The 25,989-nt window shown below is 42.3% G+C and overlaps 1 protein-coding gene across 1 annotated transcript; it reads left to right on the forward strand.

Annotated features, from left to right (window-relative positions):
* The first annotated feature begins 991 nt into the window (after nucleotides 1-991).
* Nucleotides 992-25,975, forward strand: PXT1 (peroxisomal testis enriched protein 1). Its single transcript, XM_028120738.2, has 3 exons — nucleotides 992-1,160; nucleotides 19,015-19,145; nucleotides 25,392-25,975. Exons 1-3 carry the CDS (start codon nucleotides 992-994, stop codon nucleotides 25,494-25,496), a joined length of 405 nt encoding a protein of 134 aa, XP_027976539.1. The 3' UTR covers nucleotides 25,497-25,975.
* The last annotated feature ends 14 nt before the right edge of the window (nucleotides 25,976-25,989 follow it).

The raw sequence follows: 25,989 nt of genomic DNA on the forward strand, positions 1-25,989 counted from the left end.
GGCTAGTCCAAACTGAGATGTATTGTTAAGTGTAAAATACATACTGGATTTTGAAGACGTACATTAACAAGAATGTAAGATATTTCATTAATAATTTTTTATATTGATTACCTGTTGGAATATTTGGATTTCTTTTGGGATATGTTTGGGTAAATAAAACATCATTAAAATTAATTTTACATGTTTCTTTTTACTTGTTTAGTGTAGCTGCTAGAAACCTTAAAATTACATATGTGATTCACATATTTTTATTGGATAGCATTGATCTAAGGCTCCTGAAGTCCTCTCCTGTTACTTTCTTTAGTTGTTCTTTATTGTCTCTGACTTCTAACCATTCCTTCCCTTTCCATTAACTGCTTAGATTTAGAAGGTAAACTAGAAAGTGAAACTGTGGCCAACCTTTAAGTCAAGAGAATTAAGTGCATGGGTAAACAACGAAAGTCTTAGTTCAATTCTTCAATGTATTGGTTTGGTGCTGCAGTATTAGAAAAAAGGGGTGGGGGTGGGAGAATAGTCTTCATTAGAGTCTGTAGAGATGGACTATATGTATATGGAGAATTAAAGAGAGAATACAAAATCATATACACGCAAGGAAGTAGGACAAAAATTATTTCATACTCAACCGTCCCCATCTCTAGGTTTTTAATCCATTTTCTTTTGGCTATGCTAATTCTTTTGTGTTTTTCTATGCATACTTATTTAGACTGCTCTCTTAGTAGAATGCGGCTATTGAAAAGATGAAGAAAAACTGCCTGGAGATGAGGATGTGGGGTGGTGTTGCAGATCTAAAGACCAACAATATGGAAAGATGTTTATCTAAGTTGAAAAAGAACTTAATTACCCTGTTCCATTTTCCACTCAAAACCATAACCTTTAGATATATAGAATAAAGGCTTGCTTGTATTGTTAGAACACCAATATTCATCAAACATACTGAATATATACTGATGGGGAAATTCTCTGAAGATATATTTTTCAACAGGGAAAAAACATGAAGAAAAAACATGATACCATTGTTTGTGAACCTAAAGAACTTCTGAATCCCTCTCCCAAAGTAACAAATTGTTGCAAATCCCTGTGGGTGAAATACAGTTTTCAGAGGGAGTACATGACCCGACTTGTCAGCTCCCAGCCAGTTTCAGCCATGTCAAGGAACCCAGGTAAGATATTATTTGTGTTAAGCTAGGATAAATATTCTACTTAGCATGTATTTTTCTTGGTATCGAGGACATAAAATTGGGCCTTAAATAGATTATTTAAACATTAACTGTAGGAAGATAGTGGTAAATCTATTCATCAATGTTCTGAGGTGGTAAAAATCTAAAACTGACTTTGCCTCATAAATCTCTTAGTGTCTGTTAGCTCATGAAGATGGTCTCAGATTAACTAAAATAGATCAAATTTGTCTTTTAATACAGATTTGTCTTTGACTTGACCTGACAATGTCTACATTGTTAAGTAGAGAAAATTCAGTTTAGGTTCCTCTTTGATTTTGCCAATATGGGAAAGAACAAGAAGGAAATACAAACTTGAATTTTTGTTTTGCAAAAATTGCATGATTCCTAAATGCCCCTGAATGTTGGGGGAAAGTTTTTTTTTTTAAGATTTTATTTATTTATTTATTTGAGAGAGAGAATGAGAGAGAGAGAGCATGAAGGGGGGAGGGTCAGAGCGAGAAGCAGACTCCCTGCCGAGCAGGGAGCCCGACATGGGACTCGATCCCGGGACTCCAGGATCATGACCTGACCTTGCTTAACCAACAGAGCCACCCAGGCGTCCTGGAATGTTGGAAAATTAAAGCCTCGTGTTTTGAAGGGCATTAGGGTATTGGGGTTAAAGGAGTTAAATTTATGGGGGTTTAGACTTTTAGGTTAAGAATATGCTAGATACCTGAAAGGAATAATTAAAGCTAATCTCAGACTGTTCTCCAGTTTTAAAAGAATTACATGCCACTGAGAAAGTGGAAATTTCAGGCATCCTGACAGTCTCTCTTGCCACATATCAAATAAGATATCTGTTTTCCAGAAATAACTGAATTGACTAAAATACTGAATTTTGATCTGTGCAGGTGTCAACAATGATTTCTCAAAGCCTGAGACTTTTGTCACCTATGAATACCTCCTAGCACATATATTTTGTTTTTTAAGGAGTTTATTTATTTGAGAGAGAGAATGAGAGAGAGAGAGCACATGAGAGGAGGGAGGGTCCGAGGGAGCAGCAGACTCCCTGCCGAGCAGGTAGCCCGATGCGGGACCTGATCCTGGGACTCCAGGACCATGACCTGAGCTGAGATGTGATCCGTACACCATAAAGTTCAACCTTTTAAAGGGCAAAATCCAAAGGTTTTTAGCGTATTCATAAAGTCGTGCGATCGTTATCACTATTCTGGAACTTCTGTTTTATTGTAAACTTTTTCCAGTTTGTTTCCACACTCAGCTATTACCATTTGAGCCTCACAGAGTCCTCCTCAAGCACCTTCTGAGGTGCCCTGTGGGCGGTTGCCACATTTAAACCAAATTACAGTTTCACTTCAAAAGCAGAAGCAGGGTGAAGAATAAAGCTCCTACGTTTGAGTTATAGAGTAACAGCCAACAACCTAATTTACGCTTGTTTTCCCGCCTAGAACTCTGGTTTTACTCTGTCTGTAAAATCTTATTTGTGACGGGTATTTCAGTCTGGTGGGCCACCGGCGTGCGTTCAGGGACCGCCAAACAATTAGAAACAAGGGATCCGTCAGCGTGAGGTGGTAGCAGACACCGGCCTCCTACCGCCCTCCCATTCTTTCCCCGGCGCAGGAGGGAGCGGCGCGTTTCTCCCCTCATATTTTAGGGCATTTACAGGTGTGCAGACTGAAGGGGGCCGTGCGAGAGGGCCCTGGAGGTGTCAGGACGGCGTCCAGAACGCCAAGCCGCAGGGGTAACGGGAGGCGCCGAGCAGTGGATTGGGGTGCCGGGTCCCCCGAGCTAGGAGCGAGCCAGGCGCGTCACCGCCCGCGCGGGAGACCGCTTCGGGCCGCCGGGAGCGCCGGGCGCGCCCCTCCCGGGCCACAGCGGGCCCACGTGACCTCTGCCGCCAAAACCGCGGGGCGGAGCGCGCGCCTTCCCGCCGGAGGGCCGGCGGCTGCGGCACAGCGGCGTGCAGGGCCCGCGAAGGTCGCGGGAGGTCGCTCGGAGGACCTGCGGATGCTCTCTGGCTGGGAACCTTAAAGAAAAAAAGGAAGGGGGGCGGAAAAAAAGGTACGCCTGGGTGGCTCAGTCGATGAAGCGTCTGCTTTCAGCTCAGGTCATGCTCCCAGGGTCCTGGAATCGAGTCCCACATGGGGCTCCCCGCTCAGTGGGGAGCCTGCTTCTCCCTCTGCCCCTTCCCCTGCCTGTGTGTGCATGCTCTCTCTCTCTCTCTCTGACAAATAAATAAAATATTTTTAAAAAGAAGCCTTAAGTACTGCTCTACGTAAAACTCCTACTGAGGAAGCTGATTACTGAGAGGTCCCCTTGTTCCCTCTTTGGCTTTTGGACACAGATTGAAAATGGAAATCACCAGTCATTATTCAGTGACTCGCTGAAGCCAAAATGTGTCTCGGTTCCTTTGGGGAAATAGACACGTTTGAACGTATAACTCTGGAGAAAGAAAACAATTTTTGTAAGGGGAACTTGAAGCCGCCTTTTCTTAGAAAAGTTGAGGGGATGCGTAGGATTTTGGGAAGTCCAGAGAAACCATCCTGATACGTTGTTTAAGGGAAATTAGAAACTCCTGGGAAAACAAAACTTAGTAAGAGCAAAAAGAGGGCTTTTCCACTTCTAGAAATGTAATAATTACTGGTAGGAAAGGGCAGAATTCTGTATATGTGTGTGTGTGTATATGTATGCTTGTAGGTGTATATGTATGCTTGTAGGTGTATAAGTAGTTTAAATGGGGTATATTGATTGTAGAAGTAGAGAGTCCAGTTATTCAGCCTCTTTCTCCCTTTGAGAGTGCTTGGATGCTCATTTTTGCCTCTCTCTCTTTTCTTCTAAGTCTCATCAACTCTCCCCCTCTTCCTCTAGATGGACATATTTTTTACTCATTCAAAAAACAAAACAAAACAAAAACACAAGGGCCTACTAAATTCCAAACACTGTGCAAGATACTGGGGTGACAGTGGTGAGCAAAAACATTAACAGTCCCTTCTGACTGAAGCATACAGTCTGGTAAAGGAGGCAGATAGTAGTTGATTAAACATACTAATGTTAAACATAATGTGATAAGTGCTAAGAAGAGGTCCAGGTGCTATAATGGGGCTTTGACCTAGCAGGGAGGTTAGAGAAGACTTCCCTCAAGGTGTAACCCTGGACTGAGACCTGAAGGAGTTAATGACAGTGGGAGTTGCAGGCAGAGGGAGCCGATTTTTCAAGGGAGAGCTGATAGCCTCTCCTCTTCCAGTGACTGTCCATCTCACTCATTTCCACTATATATAAATTAATCTTGCCTCTAGTTATCAAAGACACTTCTTTTTTCTTTCAATTGTTAAGTTCTTAGGGAGTAACTCATAACTAATAATTATTGTTATCGACAATGTATGTACAATAGGTAAGTATGCAATACACACATCTAATATACATTATCATCTCTTGTTTTATATAATAAAAGCATGCAAAGATTTTTTTTTAAAGATTCCATTTATTTGAGAGAGAAAGCGAGAGACAGAGCACAAGCAGAGGGGGAGGAGCAGAGGGAGAGGAAGAAGCAGACTCCCGGATGAGCAGGGAGCCCACCATGGGGCTCAATTCCAGGACCCCGGGATCATGACCTGAGATGAAGGCAGGCGCTCAACTGACTGAGCCACCCAGGCGTCCCAAAACATTCAATGATTATAACAAAATTTAGAGTATGATGTATCTCAATAGAACTAAAAGCACTATAGGTATTCACAGTAGTGAGCGATCACATTATTTTGGAAGATTCAAAAAAGCCATATTGAGAAAGTAATTTTTGAGATGTGATTCAAAGGTAAAATTTGGTCAAACAGAGTAAGAAGGCTGGACAGAGAAGTCGAGATATATTCTAAGAGCCTTGAAAAGCACTCCAAAGAATTTATAGAAACTAAATAGAGATGTTTTATTTCACTTTTAAGGACTTTCCTGAGGTATTTTTTTCTTTTCCAACGTTTACTTTGGAAAATTTAAAATCTACAAAAAAGTTGCACAAATAAGACTATGGTTAGTTATATACCCTTTGCACGAATTTACCATTTTTTGGTGGGGGGGCACATTTGCTTTATCTTTTTATCTCTCTCTCTACATTCATATACACACATACTCACGAATGCAAGTACAGATGTTTTTCTTTGCTACAAAAGAAGTAAGATAAAGCTGTAGATCTACTAACTTCATCTCTAAATAATTCCATCTCTAAATAATTTGTCTCCTAAGAACAAAGATTTTTCTGTATAACCACAATACAATATGACACTCATGAGATATATTTTTTTTATTTTTATTTTTTAAAGATTTTATTTATTTATTTGACAGAGAAAGACACAGCGAAGGAGGGAACACAAGCAGGGGGAGTGGGAGAGGGAGAAGCAGGCTTCTCACGGAGCAGGGAGACCGATGCGGAGCCTGATGCGGGGCCCGATGCGGGGCCCGATGCGGGGCCCGATGCGGGGCCCGATGCGGGGCCCGATCCCAGGACCCTGGGATCATGACCTGAGCTGAAGGCAGACGCTTAACGACTGAGCCACCCAGGCGCCCCTCAAAACTTAACTTAAAAAGTATCTCATGAGTGGGGCGCCTGGGATCCAGCCCCGCATCGGGCTCCCTGCTCCGCGGGAAGCCTGCTTCTCCCTCTCCCACTCCCCCTGCTTGTGTTCCCTCTCTCGCTGTGTCTCTCTGTCAAATAAATAAATGAAATCTAAAAAAAAAAAATTAAATTTTGAGTATTTATGTTAATACATTAATAATAAATGAATTACTGATTTTAAATGGCTTGCAACAGTGACTGAGACATTAAGTGCTGTGTGTTTGCTTATAAAAACACATTTTCATGGGTAAACTAAAGAATATGAAAATTTTGGCATATGGTGAAAAGTCTTACATTTTTGTTCCCTGTCTCTTCAGTTCCCACTCTGAAGACTCATTATAGGCAACCATTGTTCTTGATTTTGGGGCATTCTTTATGTAAATAAGAACAATCGTGAATATAGATTTTTATACCCCCTCCCGTTTTAGAGAAAATGTAGCATACAAAGCACACTGTCCTTGTTTTTTCAGTTAACAATATGATTTGTAGATCTTTCTGCATTAATACTTGCAGAGTGTCATTCTTATTTACAATGGCATAATATTCCATTGTGTGATTATAACAATTTATTTAGATAGTTTACTCTTGATATACATTTAGGTTGTTTCCAATCATTTAATATTGAAACCAATGCTACAGCAAATGATCTTGTACATATTTGCATTTGTAAAATTTGATAGATACACTGCCCCCCACAGAGGTTGTACCAATGTCGCTCCCACCACTAACTGTGGGAGTTATCTTTAGGCTTTTGATAAGGTTCTATACCAAGAGGTAAAATATGTGAATGTGAATTATTGTTGATATTTTACAAGTTTAAATGAAAGATCTCTCTTCAAGAGAAACTAAAAGGGCTTTTCTTAGGTAAACTTATAGAATAGCCAACGTTTTTCATCGAACCCTAACCTTATTTTCTGTCCCATTCTCTCCACCCCCTTATGCAACTACATCTTTAAAATCATAACAATATCTGTTGGGGACCTTCTATGTGCAGGGCACTGAGCTAGGTCTCAGAGTTATGAAATAGATACAGTCCTCAAGGAATTCACCACTCAGTTGGTCAGACATGCACAAAATATAAATAGTTACTATGTTGAGTTCCAGAATGCAAAACACATCTCTCTCTGGCACACTTAATCCTTTGTTGCATCCTATCTCCATGTCCTTCCTTTTCTGCCCCTTTGCCTACACAATTGAGCTACCCAAGTCTTGTTGGCTTCTATATAGCTCCTCTTTTCTCCCATTGTGCATTACTGAAATGTATCCAATTTGTATTCCATCTTCCTAATGCAGATACTGGATTTTGTATTTCCCAGGTGACAGTTAATTGATCAAACTAATAGATGCAAATCATCATGCTTTTGATCGGCACAGGCAGGGGTGGCCCTAAAGCCATTTTGAAGTACATGACCTCCATTTGGAGAGTCTCCCTACTTGGTTGCCCTTTCTTCTCTCTGGGCACCTTGTCTCCTGGGTGAGCTCTCAGACCTCACTGGTACCCTCAAATAATCCTTGGTTAAGTGTCAACTAATCATTAGGGTGTTATTTCAAAATGGCCTGAGATGAGAATGTCATTAATGTGTGTAGGTTTCATGATACTCTTGAAAACAACAATAGAAACTGAAATGACAGGCAGAATGGTTGCAATTTTTATCAAAGGCCCATATATTTCACCTACTACGTAAGCCACCTTCTTAGGGGCTTACTCTTGGCTGAGGGGAGTTAATGCACCGAGACCCTGGCCCTGCCTGCCGCCTATCTTCTCCCTCCCCCTCTCTACCCTGTTGTAGGGTTTGGGAACTCTGGGGGCCGTTGCCCTCAGAACACTTTTTTTTTTTTTAAGATTTTATTTTATTGTAGAGAAAGAGAGAGGAGCACGAGTAGAGAGAGGGGAAGTGGGAGAAGGAGTAGGAGAGGGAGAGAATCAGACTCCTCGCTGAGCATGGAGCCCACCGTGGGGCTCCACCCCAGGACCCTGAGATCATGACCTGAGCTGAAATCGAGAGTTGGAGGCTCAACCGACTGAGCCACCCAGGCGCCCTCAGAGCTCTTTACTTTTGAACCCAGCCAGGCAGCCATGGCTCAGTGGCATCTGGCAGTAGGAAAGGGGGCCTGTGAAGTAGGGTGGGTACTCTCCAGTGCCCTTAGACACTCTTCCCTTTGTCTTTTCCCAGTCAGCTCACAGCTTGGCTGTCCCCTTGTGAAAGATTTTTTTTTTTCCCCAGCTGTATCACCCTGCATAGGTGATGCACTTTGTACTCAAGCAGAAGTGGGTCTCACTGGCTGCCCAAAGTATTTAAATGTGTGGCTTCAGGTAATGATGCTGTGTTTTCGTTGCATTAAAATTTTTTTTCCAAGCACTCATGTCCATGAGAAAAAAATCAACTAGTACTAGAGATGTTGTGGTCAAAAGGGCCTGAAGCAGTGCCTGGCACATAGAAGGCCTTCTACATTATTTGTTGAATGAATGAATGAATGAATGAATGAATGAATGAATGAATGAATAAACGAAGGCTAAATTAGTATCCAGCCTCTCCTTTCACCTCCATCCCCATACCACTGTCCCATTTCCAGAAGGGAAACTCTTTAACTGGCTATGGTTTCCAGTTGTGCCGTTTAGTGAGTCTCAATGCTGTATGCTAGGATCACCTGGGGAGTTTTAAAAAAACACCAATGTATAGTTTTATTCCCAGACCAACAAATTTTTTTGTTTTGTTTTAAAGTCTCTAAGTTGATCGTCATGTGCAGCCAGAGTTGAGAACCACTGTTCTGAATAATGTGTGTTTATTCTTCTATCTCTTGGTTTATCAAATTGGTGCCATCCATTGATTCTTTTTTTTCCCCCATTGATTCTTTAACATGGCAGATGAGGTTTAGCTCATTACTATACCCTCTCTTCTCACGGTTGATAGTTAAATTATTATTGTAAAACTTCTATTTGCTGTCTTTGGAAACTTCAGTAATTTAAACTCCTCTTTCTCATTTCATATATTTTCAGCACTATCACATGACTCCCCATTTTATAAGACGCAGACACTAACTTCCCTGTCCTTTGCTCACTCGGCCTTCCACACCCTGCTATTTGTCCCTTACACTTTTTTTTTTTTTTAATTTTTATATAGCCGGAGTTGTTAGCATTTACATTCTGGCCACCAGCCACAAGCAACTCTTCCATGCTTTGTCTATCAGCTGAGTCTAAAAGTTGGAAACCAGTAACCTCGGTTTACATTTTTATACCTATGTAAATATTGCCTAATACCAAGTTCAGTGGTAATAGCTAAGGTATATAATATAAGGCTTACTGTATACCTGGCACTTTATGAACATCAGTTTTTAATATTCATAATAATCTTAGAATCTTTTTTAACAAATGGGGAAACTGAGGCCCAGAGAAGCTAAGTATCTTGTCTAAGAACAGGACATTAGAAAATAACTGGGCCAAGCCCTGAAGCTTCCCCTATGGGAGGATAGGATAAAAATTTCTTTCTTTTTTTTTTTTTAAATATTTTATTTATTTATTTGAGAGAGAGAATGAGATAGAGAGAGTACATGAGAAGGGGGAGGGTCAGAGGGAGAAGCAGACTCCCTGCTCAGCAGGGAGCCCGATGCGGGACTCAATCCCGGGACTCCAGGATCATGACCTGAGCCGAAGGCAGTCGCTTAACCAACTGAGCCACCCAGGCGCCCCTAGGATAAAAATTTCTTTTCTTTAGGTTCAAGGTTAGGACACCTACCAGCTGGAAAGAGAATGCCCATCAAGGATATATACACATGTTTTCTTTCTCTTTTTTTGGGAGGGAGGGGTGATGGTTGTCTTTAGCTCCTATTATTATGCAACTCTGGTCAGCTTTCTTTTTTCCATTTCTGTTAGTGACTAATTTCAGCCACTTCAGGATCCCCCTCTTTCTCAGCAGATGGTGTAGTTTCCTGCTTCATGTACAAAATTGATGTCGTTGGGGTAAACACCCGAATCTCCTTCTCCCTTGCCTCAGACTTCTTTATCTGAACGTCACATCTTATGTCCTATTCTATCTCAAAGGAAGGGTACACCCCCACCCCTCACCTTTGATTCAAAGTTAATCTTTCCATGTGTTTTCGTTCTCATTGCTCCTAAACCTCTGGGACTTTGCCTCAACAATTTGCTCTTCTCTGTCTTCTATTTCCATTATTCCTGCTCTAATTCCTCTCCTCAACCTACAAAACCTGCTCAAGACTCTCAACCTAGAAAATTCCTTCGACACACCCCTTCCTCTTGCGACTGCCTGTTCTCTCTCCTTCCTTCATCAGGGCACCCCTTGGAAGAGTCGTCTATACTTCTTGAAGCTTCATCTAGTCTGGTGGCTCAAATTCACACTTCGCTGTCGTGCGAACTTCCTTTGAGCCTTCCTGCGTGACCAATTCTCTTTTGCTATACTTCAATCCTGGGTGATACCAGCAGTCCTTTTTAAAAAGGGCAGTTTGTCCTTGGTGAGAGACTTTGAGCCTTCCTGAGATTGATCAGTAGTCCTGCTAAATTGAGGCAAACTGTTTTGAAATTATTATTCAGCTCAGGTATTGTTAGCCATTGAACATTCAACTATAATATGTTTACTTGATGAAGAAAAGATGTCCTGTGAAATGACGCAATGACTGTTGATTTTGCACATGACAGATTTAAATGTTCAAAGTGGTTGAACTTAAAGCACTAGCTAATGGCTTCAAGCTCTCCTAAAAGAAGCTCCTTTCCTCAGCTAAAAGAAAAGGTCCCACTGAGTTTGAGGTGAGGCCTTGCTTTCTGGCAAAGGTGGTTTGTCTCTGCAAAGGGGAGGTATGTGTTTTCCAGTCTGGAAGCAGATGTGTCGGCAAGTCTTCACACTCATTTCTGTCCACCCCGTTGTGTCAACATCCAAAGGTAAAAGGTTGTGCAAGACTCTGGGATTTAGGGGTGGTGGCTCCCAGCAATAAAATCCGTATGTACTGGAATGATTTTTTTCCTCAAAGTGATAACCCATGAAACAAGGGACGAAAGCTGCAATTGCTTAAAATTTTGCCTAGTCATACAGGTAGAGTACCATGAAGGTGAACACAGAGAAAAACCCTGTTGAAAGGAACTAAAAAACAATTCCTTCATTTTCAACTTAAGCCACATTAAAATTTGCTGCACATTCAGACCATAAACTTCCTGTATGACCTTTTATTGTTTTCTGGACTTTCTCACTGCCTTTCCTTCTCTTCTGCCACATGATTTATAGTTTCCATTTCTTTGAGTTTCCCCCAATTTTCAGCCATACCAGCTCTTCTACTAAATCTCCCTTGCTCGGGGGACTGCCCTTCTAGAGCTGCTCTCTGGCTCCATCTAGTCTCTCTCTGGGCCTCTTGTCCCACTGTCATCCTGGAACTTTCCTTCCATGGGTTGGATTCGCCTTCTGCTAAATCTTACGTCTTTCTCTTTCTTGGTTTAGTCATACTCGGTGTTACTGGAATACTCCCTCGGGAGACCTCCTAAGGAATTCTGCATGGGAGAAAACTTCCCGAGCCCTTGCAGATCTGCAAATGTCTTCATTTGTCTGCCTCTCACGTATGAGTGAGAGTTCAGCTAGACGTAGAATTCTAGGTTGAAAATATCTTTCATAAAATTCTTGAGGGCAAAAATGGTTCCTTTATATTCTAGTATTCATTGTTGTTGGGAAGTCAGCGGCCAAACTAATCTGTGTTTCTCTTTGGAGATTTTTAGCATCTCTTACGCCTAGTGTTTTGAAATTTTAATATGTTCTGGAGGTGAGGTTTTTACTTCCCTATTTGTTGTTCTGAGAACTTGGTGGGGCTTTTGTGTGTGTGTGTGTGTGTGTGTGTGCGCGTGCGTGTGTGTGTGTGTGTGTGTGTGTTGGGGGGGTACTTTCTAATCTGAAGTTTGGTGTCCTTCAGCTTTGGGAAGCTCTCTTACACTGTTTGCTTTCAAATTTCCTCCCTCTTTCTCTTTTTCTGGCACTCCGATAAGTCAGATGCTCATCTTTCCATATTCGCCCTCTACATCACCTATCTCTTCTCTCATATATTTTTCACTTTCTGATTTTTTTTCTCCCGAGTGATTTCCTTTGACTTTATTTTTTCAGAACATCCATTGTATTTTGAATTTTGGCAATCATATTTTTAAAATCGGAAAGATTTTGTTCTAGGATTGTTCTTTCTTCATAGCGTTCTCTTTTGTTTCTTGAATGTGATATTTTCTTAAATCTCTCAAAATATATGCATTAAAATTGGCAAATATTCTCTTCCATTCCCTGAATTACATGTATTCTTCAGGATTAGTGTTTTGTTTTTTTTCTGGTATTTCTCTTGCATTCTCTTCTCAATTGCCTAGTGATCCTTTATTTTAAAGAAATATGGACTGGGTAGCTGGTGTGGGTTTTTTCTGCTGTTGTGTGAGTAGGACTGTTTTCTTAGGTGGTAAGAGTAACTAACACTTTTGTAGTGTCTATCCATGTTCGGGGCACTTGTGCAGGGTAAATATATGAACTCATTCAGTCATCTCAACAACCTCTCTATGAAGTAGTTACTATGATATTTCATTAGGCTTAATAATTACATCAACTGTAAAATACAACATAATTTTCTTACACTAAGAAGGTAAATGTTGAAATATGACATGCCATAGGTTATAAAATACATTCTGATTTTGGAGGCATTAAAAAATCTTAGGGTTGATGAAATAATACATTACTATTCTCATCTTATAATTGGAGAAACTGAGGCACAGAGAGATTAAATAACTTGTTCCAGGTTACATAGTGTTATCTGTAGTGGATTTTACATTTGAACCCAAGTTCTGGCTTCAGAATTTTACCACTATGCCTAACTGACTCCCCACTGAGTGGGGACTCAAATGGGGGCATAGGAGGGCTCTGAGTTGGGAGGACTTTAGGGAGATGAGCTAGGGAGCTCACTTTCTAGCCCCAGGTCCCCCAAATGCTACAACAAGGAGACCTTTAATTTGTGGCACCAACATTCATAAAGAAGCTTTAGCATTCTCCACAAGATTTGTTCTCTTCCATTAAAGAAGAGCGGTCTGAGGTTTTTTGCCTGAAGTTTGTGTGAGGTGTAGTGGCCTGGGGGTGTCAAGGGTACCATGTGGTGCAGTTGATCCCCATCAGACTTCCGGTCAGCGTGGGGTCTCCCTCTCCCAGCCCTGGGGTTTTAGTGGAGTAAATGGGCCTCCAAACCTCAGGAGCTCCTGTGGCGAGGTCTTGGCGCTTTCTCTGCCTGGCTCATTTGTCCATGTCTTGTCTCATCCGCCTTCTGCCTTCCAGGGACACCTATAGACCTCTCATCTGCTGTTGACCCAGTCTCCCATTCTTTTCCCTGTTGTGGTTTTATTCTTTTTTTATACATTCATTTTGGTGGTGTCTTGGGAGGGATTAGGGCCAATGGGAAGCCAACGCTTGTGTCCAGGCTTGAGCCAGAAGTCCCTAAATCTCAATTTTTAGTGAACAAAATCAAGATTATGAAAGCATGATCACCATAGGAGAAATTAAAATATTCACAGCAGAGAAACACTTATAAAACCTTAGAAGCATGTTTGCTGGAAAGTTTTCCTAAACGCAACTGAAGGGACAGGTGGTCAAAGTTTCTTATGTAAGATTCTCAACACACAGCAATATTTTTTAAAGTTCCAGTACATTGAAGCTTATTATATGCTTTGTGAAGGAATTATTCTTGCAAAAAGATTAACCACGTGATTGTCCCAAATTTCCCAGTAGGCCATTTAGACTATGATTTTATTTTCAGAACTCTGTGTGGATATACACATATAGACAGTCACACAACTTTTCAGCATAGAGCAAGATACTTTTTCCCTCTGGATATTAAAAATTCGATAGTTGGAAAATACAGAGTTTTACTTTTATGTTTAATTCATTTTGGTTATCTTGTCACAAGACTTTTTACTTCTCTAATATATGACTATTTTAGAGCTTTGATTTAATGATTTCTTTCCTGTAATCTTATAATATTTCTTATAATATGGTGGCATAGCTATTTTGCTGTGTAAATGTGTATAGGACAGGGATACCGATCTCTCTCTAGTCAGCAAATAATGCTGACTAAACAGGTTGAGTACAGAGAGCCTTGAAGCCATTTTGCATTCAACTTTAAAAAAAAAATATTTTATTTATTTATTTGAGAGAGAGAGAGAGTACACTCAGGAGTGTGTGAGCACAAGAGGGGGTGGTGGAGGGGGTGGAGAGGAGGGAGCAGCAGAGGGAGAGGGAGAAGCAGGCTTCCCGCTGAGCAGGGAGCCAGACAAGGGGCTCAGTCCCAGGACCCCGGATCATGACCTGAGCCGAAGGCAGATGCTTAACTGACTGAGCCACCCAGGTGTCTCTGCATTCAACTTTTAAGAGGAATAGGTAAATGACGAGAACCAAAACACAAGCCAGTAGTACCAGGAACCTAATTTTTATTTTATTTTATCATTTAAAAAATATTTTTATTTATTTATTTTTTTAAAAGATTTTATGTTTAAGTAATCTCTATACCCCGCATGGGGCTCCAACTCACAAACCCTGAGATCAAGAGTCACATGCCCCACCGACTGAGCCAGCCAGGTGCCCCAGGAACATAATTTTTTTTTTTTTAAGATTTTATTTATTTGACAGAGAGACAGACAGAGAGAGAGGGAACACAAGCAGGGGGAGTGGGAGAGGGAGAAGCAGGTTTCCCGTGGAGCAGGGAGCCCGATGTAGGGCTCAATCCCAGGGCCCTCGGATCATGACCTGAGCTGAAGGCAGACACTTAGAAACTGAGCCACCCAGGCGCCCCCCACTCCCCAGAAACCTAATTTTAAAATTTCACTTTCAAAGTCTGTCCTGAAGCCGGTTTATAGCCAACACAATTTCCTAAGCAGTTGTTCCTACATTTGACAGCTCTGGACAATGATAATTGATACGGACATTGATGATTATTCGTTTGGTTGCAGAGAAGAGAAACCTACTCCAGTCACCTCCAAAAACCTGTGGTTGCTAGTGAGGATGCTTATGAAACAGAACTGAACTTGGAGGGGTCAGGTTCTGAGGCAATTCTGGGGCCAGTCTTTTTTTTTTTTTTTTTTTTTTGAGTTTTGCTTTCCTAATAAGTGTCTGTTCGCTTAGTTCTTCTCTGTCAACCAGCTTCCTCCATCTCTCCTTTCAATGTTTCCTTCCCCTTCATAATTTTTGCTTGCAAATGGATTTGACTTACCCTAGGCCCATCATAATCATGTAGCATTCCTGGTCCCGCTGCCGATTTTTCTCTTAGTCTCCCGAACGTTGAACAGAGAGGAAGGGACCCTGTTCTTTTTCAGGGCGAGGTTCTGACTACCTGGCCAGCCAGTGGATTATATGTTCTTGGGTCAGTTACCCATCTCTGATCCAAACAGCTGTGGCCTGTGGTTGGGGTGGGGACATGGAAGAAGGAGCTTGATTTCTCAGGCAACATGGCAGATTCTTTTGGAAGGGGGTGTGGGCAAGTCAGACAATGATTGGCATCTTTAATGAAAGGACTCTAAGGTGGTGTGTTTCAGGATTCAGAGTCATTGTCATCAACACACACATACACACACACAGAGTCATATTCTGTATACCATCGTTAACCAAGTAACATTGCCCATTAGTATATTTTAGAAGGAGATTTCCTTTTCTTTTAAAAAGATTTTATTTATTTATTTGAGAGAGAGGGGAGAGAGAGTCTGAGTGAGCGAGCATGAGCGGAGGGAGGGATAGAGAGAGACAGAGAAGGAGAAGCAGACTCCCCACTGAGTGTAGAGCCTGATGCGGGGCCCGATCCCAGGACCCCGAGATCAGGACCTGAACGGAAGTCAGATGCTTAACCAATTGAGTCACCCAGGTGCCCCGAGAAAGAAATTTTCAGCGAGCATTGAAAAATGGTTAGGAAACACTGTTTCTCCTGATTCCCCCTTTACCACTCTGACTATTCCTTCTCAGTCATTTTTGTGGGCTTTTACTCCTTTGCTTACCTTGTTAACCATTAATCTTATCCATTAGCTATATAAACTCTGAAAGATCTCATCCACTCCTGCATTTTTATTGAATAAAGAAATTAAACTCTTAAATCTTTAAGTTCTGACATCTCTTGAGCTTCAGATACATGCCTTTTTTTTTTTTTTTTTTTGCTTCATCTATATCCCAGATGCCCGCTAAGATGTCCTACAGGTATTTCAAATTTATAAATGAATCTAAAATTACCATCTTCCTCTTTCAACCTGCCTCCTCTGCCTTCTATACCTATCCTCCCTTGACCCTCATCCTCTGTACAGGCTGATGGTGCCATCACCTTTCCAGTGTCCTGAGCTGGAAAAGTAAGAATTTCCTTTTCCCTCACTTTTCTCAGCTAGTCTATTGCCAAATTCCAGCCTATTCTGCTTCTTAAATATTTATAGAATCTGTTCTCATCACTCCACCCCTGTTAGATTACTTCAGGTTAGTACTAGTTCAGGCTCTGTATGCTGAGGTTTAAGAGCATGGGCTCTGCAACCAGGCAGACCTGGGTTTAAATCCTGCCTCTCACACTTACTAGCTTTCAAACCCTGGGGAAATTACGCAACCCCTCCAAACCACCAGTCCTCAAACCTGGCTGCCCATGGGAACTACCTGAGGAGCTTTAAATAAAATACTGATGCTTGGCTCAACTGATTTCACTGGAATGGAGTGAGGACTGAACAGTGTGAATTTTAAAAGCCTCCCCAAGGGATTCCAAGGTGGAGCCAAATTTGAAAGGTGCTGCCCTAACCCACAGCTCTCTCTCATCTGTAGCATGGGGTAATGACCGCATGGGGGTCATTGCAAGGGAGTAGTCAGTCAGTAAGACAATGCCCGTATGGTCTGGTGTGTGGTAAGCATGCTAGTTATTGTAAGGCAACTCCTATCATCTCTCCGCAGCACTTTGCGGTAGCCTTTTAATGCATTCCCTGCCTTAAGTCTTACCCATCTTCACTCCGATTCTGGAGGGAAAGAGCTAGGAGCAAATCTGATCCTGTCATTTCCTGCTTAAAACCCTTCGGTGGGTCCCCTGCTCTATTGGATAGAGTGGAAGGTCTTGTTTGCCACTCCTCCCCAGCTGGCCCCACCCCCATCTCTCCCTTCTGGCTAATTCTTCATCCTTCATTCTCCAAGACTGAACTCAGTTCTATCATTTTCTTTGGGACATCTGCCCTGACTCCTCTGTGTAGACCTTGCTCTTACTACATATAACAGGTTGAATTGTAGTTTGTGTCTCTCTCCTGCTAGACTTCGTGAGGACAGGGCTTAGTCTCTCAGTACAAAGCCTGAAAAATCAAAGTCCTCAAATTGTATTGAAACAAAATAGGTTCAATGCAAAATTTGGCGGATCTATGAAGCCATACTTATATCTACTTTAGCCCAAATTTATTTCCTCCTCCTCTGTATTCCTGAAGCACTTGGTAATTGTTTCATCCTTAACCAGTGGGTTGTAAGCAACTTAAGGACAGAAACCTTGTCTTTATTCTTTATAAACTCCCCAAAGCAGCCAGCACAGCAGTTTACTCATTGTATTGCTTAAAAACACTCATTGGTTGGGATGCCTGGGTGGCTCAGTCGGTTAAGCGTCTGCCTTCAGCTCAGGTCATGATCCCAGTGGCCTGGGATCCAGTACCGCATCAGGCTCCTTGCTCAGCAGGGAGCCTGCTTCTCCCTCTGCCAGCTTCTCCCTCTGCCTGCAGCTCCCCCTGCTTGTACCCTTGCTCACTCTCTGTCTCGCCCATGCTCTCTCTCTCTAACAAATAAATAAAATCTTTAAAAAAAACCCAACAGAACACTCATTGTTTGTTGGAAGCAAATAAGGTTTGGAGGAACTCATTCAAGGATCATGGATATAAGCATGAAATAGAAAACTCTATTTTACAAAACTATAAAGATATAGACCTGCCCTGTCCAGTACAATCACTACTAACTATGTTTGCTTCCTGAGCGCATGAAATGTGGCCCGTTGAGGAACTAAATTTTAAGTTTTATTTATTTACAATTTATTTAAGTTTAAAGACTGATGCTTGATTTCTTTTTTAAGATTTTTAAAATTTATTATCTTTTTTAATTTTTTGTTATGTTAATCACCATACATCATTAGTTTTCGATGTAGTGTTCCATGTTTCATTGTTTGTGCATAACACCCAGTGCTCCACGCAGAATGTGCCCTCTTTAATACCCATCACCAGGCTAACCCATCCCCCCACCCCCTCCCCTCCCTTCTAGAACCCCTAGTCCGTTTCTTAGAGTCCATCGTCTCTCATGGTTCGTCTCCCCCTCCGATTTACCCCCCTTCATTCTTCCCCTCCTGCTATCTTCTTCTTTTTTTTAAATTTATTTTTTAATAGAGAAAGAGACAGCGAGAGAGGGAACACAAGCAGGGAGAGTGGGAGAGGGAGAAGCAGGCTTCCCGCCGAGCAGGGAGCCTGATGTGGGACTCGATTCCAGGACCCTGGGATCATGACCTGAGCCGAAGGCAGACGCTTAACGACTGAGCCACCCAGGCGCCCTGATGCTTGATTTCACTGTTGGAAAATTTTTAAGTATGTTTGGAACAACTTGGATGTATGAATCTACCTTTTAAACTGTAAATTGTGGGCACCTGGGTGGCCCAGTTGGTTAAGCGACTGCCTTCGGCTCAGGTCATGATCCCGGAGTCCCGGGATCGAGTCGCGCGTCAGGCCCCCTGCTCGGCAGGGAGTCTGCTTCTCCCTCTGACCCTCCCCCGCCTCATGCTCTCTCTCTCTCAAATGAATAAATAAAATCTTTAAAAAAAATTAACTGTAAATTGCATGAAATCCAAATACAGATCAAGATTTTCCACTTGGAAAGCAAGATAGCACCTGGATTGAGATGTGCTGTAGGTATTTGTGCTGGATTTGAAAGACTTAAGTACGATAAAAAAGAACGTAAAACATATTGGTAATAATCTTATATTGATTATATGTTTAATGGTAATACTTTGGATATACCATCTTAAGTGAAATATATTACTTGATGTTACTACTAGATGTTACTACTAGAAAGTTTGAAATTAGAATGTAGTGTGAATTACATTTTTATTCAAAAGAGCTAATCTATTCCAATATAAGACTTTGCTTTTCTATAATCATTGATGATGAGATTTCATCCTTCTCATTGTCTAAGACAGTTTTTGGTGACTAATGGCAAGTGATTTATAGATAGTTAATAATCTCTTTCGAATTCTTTTCTGTCCATGTAGATCACGATCTGCCTTCTCAGCCCAAGGAGAGTAGCACTGGCCAGAACCATCACCAGGAGGAAATAATCCACAAGTTGGCCATGCAGTTGAGAAACATCGGGGACAGCATCGACTGTAGGATGGTTCGAGAGGTGAGTCTTCAGTTTCCCCAGCAACAGCCAGTCAGGTAGTGAGGAAGAGCAAACAGAGCAATGGCTGTCAAGTGGCTGGGACGCCCAGGAATTAGCAGAACACATGGATTAATAACGTCCAGATCATGAAACATTAGATCTGAAAATTGTGAACCTGAGTCAAAGCCGGTATTTGATCTCACACTTGCTACTCAAACTGTGGTCCATGGACAGCTAGACAGCAGCATCATTTGGCAGCTGGTCAAATGTGCAAAATCTCAGACCCCAGCCTCAGTGCTGGAATCAGAATCTATTTTTTTACATACACCCCAGGAGATCTACGTGCACATTAAAGTGTGAGAAACGTTGCTCCACACCCTCAAACTGGGGTGCATATTAGATTCAGCTGTGTGGTTTTAAGAACTACAGCTGCTTGGGCACCTACTTGAGAGATTCTGATTAATTGGCATGAGGTGTGGCCTGGGCATCAGGCACTTTAAAAGCTTCCCAGCTGAATCTAATGCTCAATCAGGGAGGAAAAACCTCTGCCTTAGTGGTGGTTTTCCTCCTTGAACCCTCCAGAGGTGATGATCTAAGCCCTACTCCTGCTGATTTCTTTGTTTCTCCTGATTGGGAGAGAAGGCAGTGGAGAGAGAATGATATGTGGGTTCCATGGTGGGGAGTGGGGACTGCCCTCAGAGCCCAACTTCTTCTTCTTCTTCTTTTCTTTAAAGATTTTATTTATTTATTTATTGAGGGAGAGAGAGATCGATCAGGAGCAGGGCAGAGGGAAAAGCAGGCTTCCCGCTGAGCAGGGAACCCGATGCAGGGCTCGATCCCAGGACCCCAGGATCATGACCTGAGCTGAAGGCAGAAGCTTAACAGACTAAGCCACCGAGGCGTCCCAGAGCCCAACTTCTTTCCCTCAAATGGACCTGTCCTGTGATGAATTCTTGGTCATCACTGCTGCTGCCATCATGCTGGCTTCAGGGGGTGCCATGTCCTCTTTTATGTTCTGGTCCAAAGGTGGACAATACTCAGCCTTTCCCTCAGATAAAACATTCCCTGAGCCAAAACACGAACGAAGGGTCAGAGAATAGGCTGCTGTGAAAATCAAATGAGATAATCCATGTAAATCACTTAGAACAGAGCCTGACCCACAGAAAATGATCACTAAATGTTATCTCAGCCAAAAAATTAATTTGTTTTCTGCCTTTGCCCTTTTCATAGTTGGAGCTGACGACCTCTTTGCTATGGATCATTTATCACCGCATACTCCTGTTAGTCACCATTTTCCTTCTAGGCTACAGTTTCTTCTGTAGGAAAGTTCTCACTGATGACTGTACTTTGTGAATTCTAGGGAGGTCCTTAGCTCAACATTCCTGCATCTTTATCTCCTAACTCTGAGTACTCTAATTTTTTTCCCTGAGGAGGAGAGAACAGAGGACAAATCACAACACCTGTTTTCTGTATTTGCCTCAACCCAGTCAAGAGGGCACTGCTCTACGCGTAACCTCCTATTCCGTTTTTCTCCCTCCCTCCCTCCCTCTCTCTCTCTCTCTTTCTTCCTTTCCGTTTGAAGCTGTAATTTACTTATGTCTTAAATTTATGCCTACAGCTTAATAAGTTGACACTGAACTCCCCCAGCTTTTTAAAAAATAAATAACTTTATGGAAGAATAAAATTCACATACTGTACAATTCACCTGTTGAGACTGTACAATGAATGGTTTTCAGAATATTCACAGAGCTGTACAACCATCATCAGAATCAACAGTAGAGCATTTTTTCGCCCCAGAAAGACACCCCAGACCCAATAGTGAATAGTCACTTCCGTTTCCTCCCACTTTTGCTCCCAGCCCCACCCAACTCCTTTCTGTCTCCATGGATTTGCCTGTTCTGAACATTTCATGTAAGTGGACTAATACAATATGCCACCTTCCCTGTCTGGCTTCTTTCATGTAGCATGTTTTTTTCAAGGTTCATCCATATTGTAACACCCATCAGTATTCTACTTGTTCTTTTTTTTTTTTTTAAAGATTTTATGTATTTATTTGAGAGAAAGAGAGAGAGATCAGGAGCAGGGCAGAGGGAGAAGCAGACTCCCCGCTGAGCAGGCAGCCTGATGCAGGGCTGGATCCCAGGACCCTGGGATCATGACCTGAGCCGAAGGCAGACGCTCAACCAACTGAGCCACCCAGGCGCCCTATACTATTTCTTTTTACTGCTGAATATTATTCAGTTGTATATATTATCTGTTCATCAGTTGATGGACATTTTGGTTGTTTCAACTTTTTGACTGTTGTGAATAGCGATGTCATGAACATTTGTGTAGAAGTTTTTGTGTTGACATATGTTTTCAGTTCTTCGTGGAGCATATCCAGGAATGGAATTGCTGAGTCACAGGGCAGCTTTATATTTAACTTTTTGAGGAACTTCCAGGCAGTTTTCCACAGTGGCTGCACCATTTTACATTGTGGCCCTGCAGCAGGATGTGAGGTGACAGATTCTCCACATCCTTGTCAACATTTGTTGTTAATTGTCTTTTTTATGACAGCCAGCCTGGTGGATGTGGAGTCTCATTGTGGTTTTGATCTGCACTCACCTGATGGTTAGTGTTGTGTATCTCCTTGTGTGCTTATTGCTCATTTGTGTATCTTTGGAGAAATGTCTATTCACATCCTTCGCCCATTTTAAAATTTGGTTATTTATCTTTTTATTATCGAGTTGTAGGAATTCTTCATACATTCTAGTTCTAAGTTCCTTACCAGATATCTTATCTGCACATTTTCTCCCATTTTCACTTTTTTGATGGTGTTCTTTGAAGCACAGAAGTGTTTTATTTTGATGAAGTTCAACTTACCTATTTTTTCTTTTGTTTCTACTGCTTTTGGGGTCGTATCTAAGAAACCATTGCCTAACCCAAAGTCATGAAGATTTACACCTATATGTTCTTCTAAGAGATTTATAGTTTTAGCTCTTCAATTTAGGTCTTCGATCCATTTGGAGTTAGTGTTTGTATATTGGTATGAGTTACAATTTCATCTTCATTCTTTTGCGTGTGGACAACGCAGTCGTCCCGGCACCATTTCTTCCCCTGTTAAATCGCCTTGGCATCCCGGTCAAAAATCAATTAGGCACAAATGTGAGGGTCCGCTTCTGGACTCTCCATTCTGTTCCACTGATCTATATGTCTATCCTTATGCCTGCCCCACCTTTCCCTGCAGCATTTTACAAAGCTGGCTTTGCCCTAGACTTTTAAAGATATCTTGTCCTGGACCACAAAATTGCCTTTTTGAACACCTTTAAATAGAGCACAGTACATTTAAAAAATACTTTTAAAAATTCCTCCAAAGTTTGGCTCTAAAATGTTCAAGGCTTTACTCTGCTGCTTGAAGACTTAAATCAAGCAACTTTAACAGAATTTCAAATCGGGAATGATACATTTCATATATAGTCATCATTTATTTACCTTTGTACTCTGTTTAATCAAGTGGTCGCATTGATACTCCAGATGTCTTCCTGTTTTTGGTGTATTTAAAGAAACGTTTATTCTTGCTTTTGGAACTCCCTAGCAAGCAGTTCCCTGAGCTATACTTTTGTCTACTGAATGGATTGTCCTTGAGCTGCCATATAGCTTGATTTCTTGTCCTTTTCACTTAAGCACATGTTCTTTGTTTTCAAATAGGCCTTGATTCTCACAATAGCATCTTCTATTTCGCTATTTAGGGGTTTTGAGGGATTTTCAAGGACCTGGTCTTTTTCTTTTTCATCTGGGGCATGTAATTTTCCTAGGTATAAAGTATGTTTTGTTTTTATTATATTTTTTAAAGATTTATTTATTTATTTATTTGGCAGGGGGAGGGGAGGGACAGGGAGAGAGGGAGAGAGAATCTCAAGCAGACTCCACCCTGAGTGCAGAGCCTAGTGTGGGGCCTGATTCTGCAACCCTGAGATCACGGTCTGAGCTGAAACCAAGAGTTGGATGCTTAACCAACTGTGCCACCCAGGCGCCCCTAAAGTATGTTTTAAAAATAGTCTTCCCGTCACTTTTAGGATCTTAAATATGTCTTTGGGATATTTTTCTCCATAGGACTCTCTCCTTCTGGGTTCTAGAAACTGTGCTCCCCCCAACGCCGTCCCTACAGGCCTAGGAGTGGCAACAGCTCAGACATTACCAGCCCAGGGAATTGCACCACCCCGTGTGTCCCCCACCTTTGTAGATAGTCTCTTTATTTAACTCTCCCTGATTTATCCTAATTTGAAGTGTGCCATCTGTTTCCTCTGGGACACTGACTGGTACAATAATGCATATGGAATTTCTTAGTTTGTTAGAAAGAGGGGAGGGAAGCTAACGTTTACTAAACAATTTCTTCCAGGTACTCTTTGAAAGACTCTTACGTGTTTCATTCAATTCTCTCAATAATTTTATGGATTAGTGGATTAGTATTTCAGGAGAAGGAGTTGAGGTTCAGAGAGATTAGGTAACTGAAGGTCACTCAGCAGTTAAGTGGCAAAACTGGAATTTACATAGATGTAAGAATGAGCATCAGATGAGCATTAGATGCTCATGAGCATCTGACTTGGTGCTTTATACATTTTCTCATCTACCTTCCTGGAAGGAAGTTCATTCAACTTTCCTAACTGATATCAACTTTGAAGGGAAATAATCCTTTAAAGATTCCCAGTTGCTGACAGGACAAAGCCTAAATTCTTTAGCTTGCTACTGTTGGTTTATCACTCATTTATTCATTCATTTATTCAACTAATACTTATTGAGCATCTACTGTGTGTCAGGATCTGTTTAAGTACTGGAGATATGGCAGAGATTAAAAGAGACAAAACTGGGGCGCCTGGGTGGCTCAGCGGTTAAGCGGCTGCCTTTGGCTTAGGTCATGATCCCAGGGTCCTGGGATCAAGTCCTGCATCCATCGGGTTCTGTGCTCAGCAGGGAGTCTGCTTCTCCCTTTTCCTCTGCCCCTCTCCCCGTGTGTGTGCGCGCGCGCGCGCTCTTTCTCTCAAATAAATAAATAAAATCTTTAAAAAAAATAAATAAAAGAGACAAAACTCCCGATCTCATGGAGTTGATATTCTAAAAGGGAGACAAACTATAAGCAAACAAAGTATATAGTTTATCAGACACTGATAAATATTGTGGAGAAAAATACAGCAAGGAAAGGAGTGAGGCGTGTTGGGGGATGTAGAGTTTTAAGTAGAGGAGGGAAGGCCTTACTGAGAGGGTGACTTTTGAGCAAAACCTTGACAGAGGTATGGGAGGGAGCACGGATATCGGGGGGGGGCACGAGCAGTGGGGGCAGATGGAGAGCAAAGACTCTGAGGCAGAAGCGGATCTGGCATATTTGAAGAAGAGCAAGGAGGCGGTGAGGCTGAGGCTGAGTAAGGGAAAAAGTAGTAAAAAAAACTGTCGCAGCAGTGGTGGGGGCAGATTAGGCGGGGCCCTGAGGTCCCCAGGAGGCCTGAGGCAGAGCCACTGGAGAGCTCTGAGCAGAGTAGGCACCGTTCACAGCCCCCCCACAGCTGCTGTGTTGAGAAGAGACCACAGGAGGAGGGGCAGGGACGGGGACACCCATTTGTATTGGACCCTCAGCCTTCTCCTGATGTTCGCAGATCAACAGTGGTGTTTCCTTACCGCTCCACAGACCTGCTGTGCTCTCTGTCACCTCCAACTTTACTCATATTCACCCCCCCACACACACTCAGCTAAGTCCTATCCTTTCTTCCAACTCCAAAGCAAACATCTTGCTTCTTTGAAAGGACTAAGGAAGTGCTCTGCAAAGCCAGAGGAAGAGGTTATCAGCCCTGAAAAGAAGCCCCAGTTTGCTGATGGTTAAGATAATGGGAAAACACCTCCAGGGGAAAACTTCCCAAGGCGTGCGGAGGATGCGACCATTACAAAACAGACCGAGATATTGTCCTGCTCATATGATTCATAAATCCAAGGAGTTTGTTTGTGGCATTCATTGAATTAATCTTTCTTTTCTTAAGATTTTATTTATTTGTCAGAGAGAGAGGGAGAGCACAAGCAGGGGAAGCAGCAGGCTGGGGAGAATCAGGCTCCCTGCTGAGCAGGGAGCCCGATGCGGGGCTCGATCCCAGGACCCTGGGATCATGACCTGAGCTGAAGGCAGACGCTTAACCAACTGAGCCACCCAGGCGCCCCTCACTGAATTAATCTTAATATTGAATTTCTATCTTTGGATTATTCTGTTGTTTTTTAAAACCTCTCTCTCGATCTTGTGTTAAACAGGATTTTCAACAGGAAGTCAGGGAGGCACTGGCTCATTTTGTCTTGCTTTTCTTTGGAGGAGTTCATGTGTTGCTGCGCTTTCTCTGGAATAACCGCTTGATATAAAAGGAATGCAAATGCCAACTTCTGCTTTCCTCCTGTCCTCCGAGAAACCCTGAATCCTACTGGAACAGATGGAAGAATACCCTTCTCCGTCTCCCTCTCTTTTTACCCATCAGTGTTGGTTCACGCCTGGTTTGTTGGAGAATGCCAGACTCACTGGCCTTTTGTCTGTGCAGAGCGACCAGCTATGAGACGTTTGAGATTGCTTGCTGGGAACGCCCAAGGAGGCCCTGCCACTTAGAAAACACCAGTGCTGTGGATGGTCCCAGTGCTCCTTATAAGGAAATCTTAAGCATTTTCTTCCATGAGTAAAACTGGACCTAATCCTCAAAGAAATGGGTGCTTCCTCCGGGCCCTTCCCAGGGTACCAGGCCCCCCAGCCAGCTGTTGGCCCCACCCTTGTTGCCTGTGTCCAGATCTGCAGTGCCCTGTTCTTTTACCTCTCTGTCTACCTCATCATCCCTCTTCCCCCTTTTTGAAGTATTACAAGTATTAA

Source organism: Eumetopias jubatus, unplaced genomic scaffold (genome assembly GCF_037043125.1).
Source record: "Eumetopias jubatus isolate StellerSeaLion01/CBP00866 unplaced genomic scaffold, mEumJub1_p1.0 scaffold_6, whole genome shotgun sequence".
NCBI classification, from domain to species: domain Eukaryota; kingdom Metazoa; phylum Chordata; class Mammalia; order Carnivora; family Otariidae; genus Eumetopias; species Eumetopias jubatus.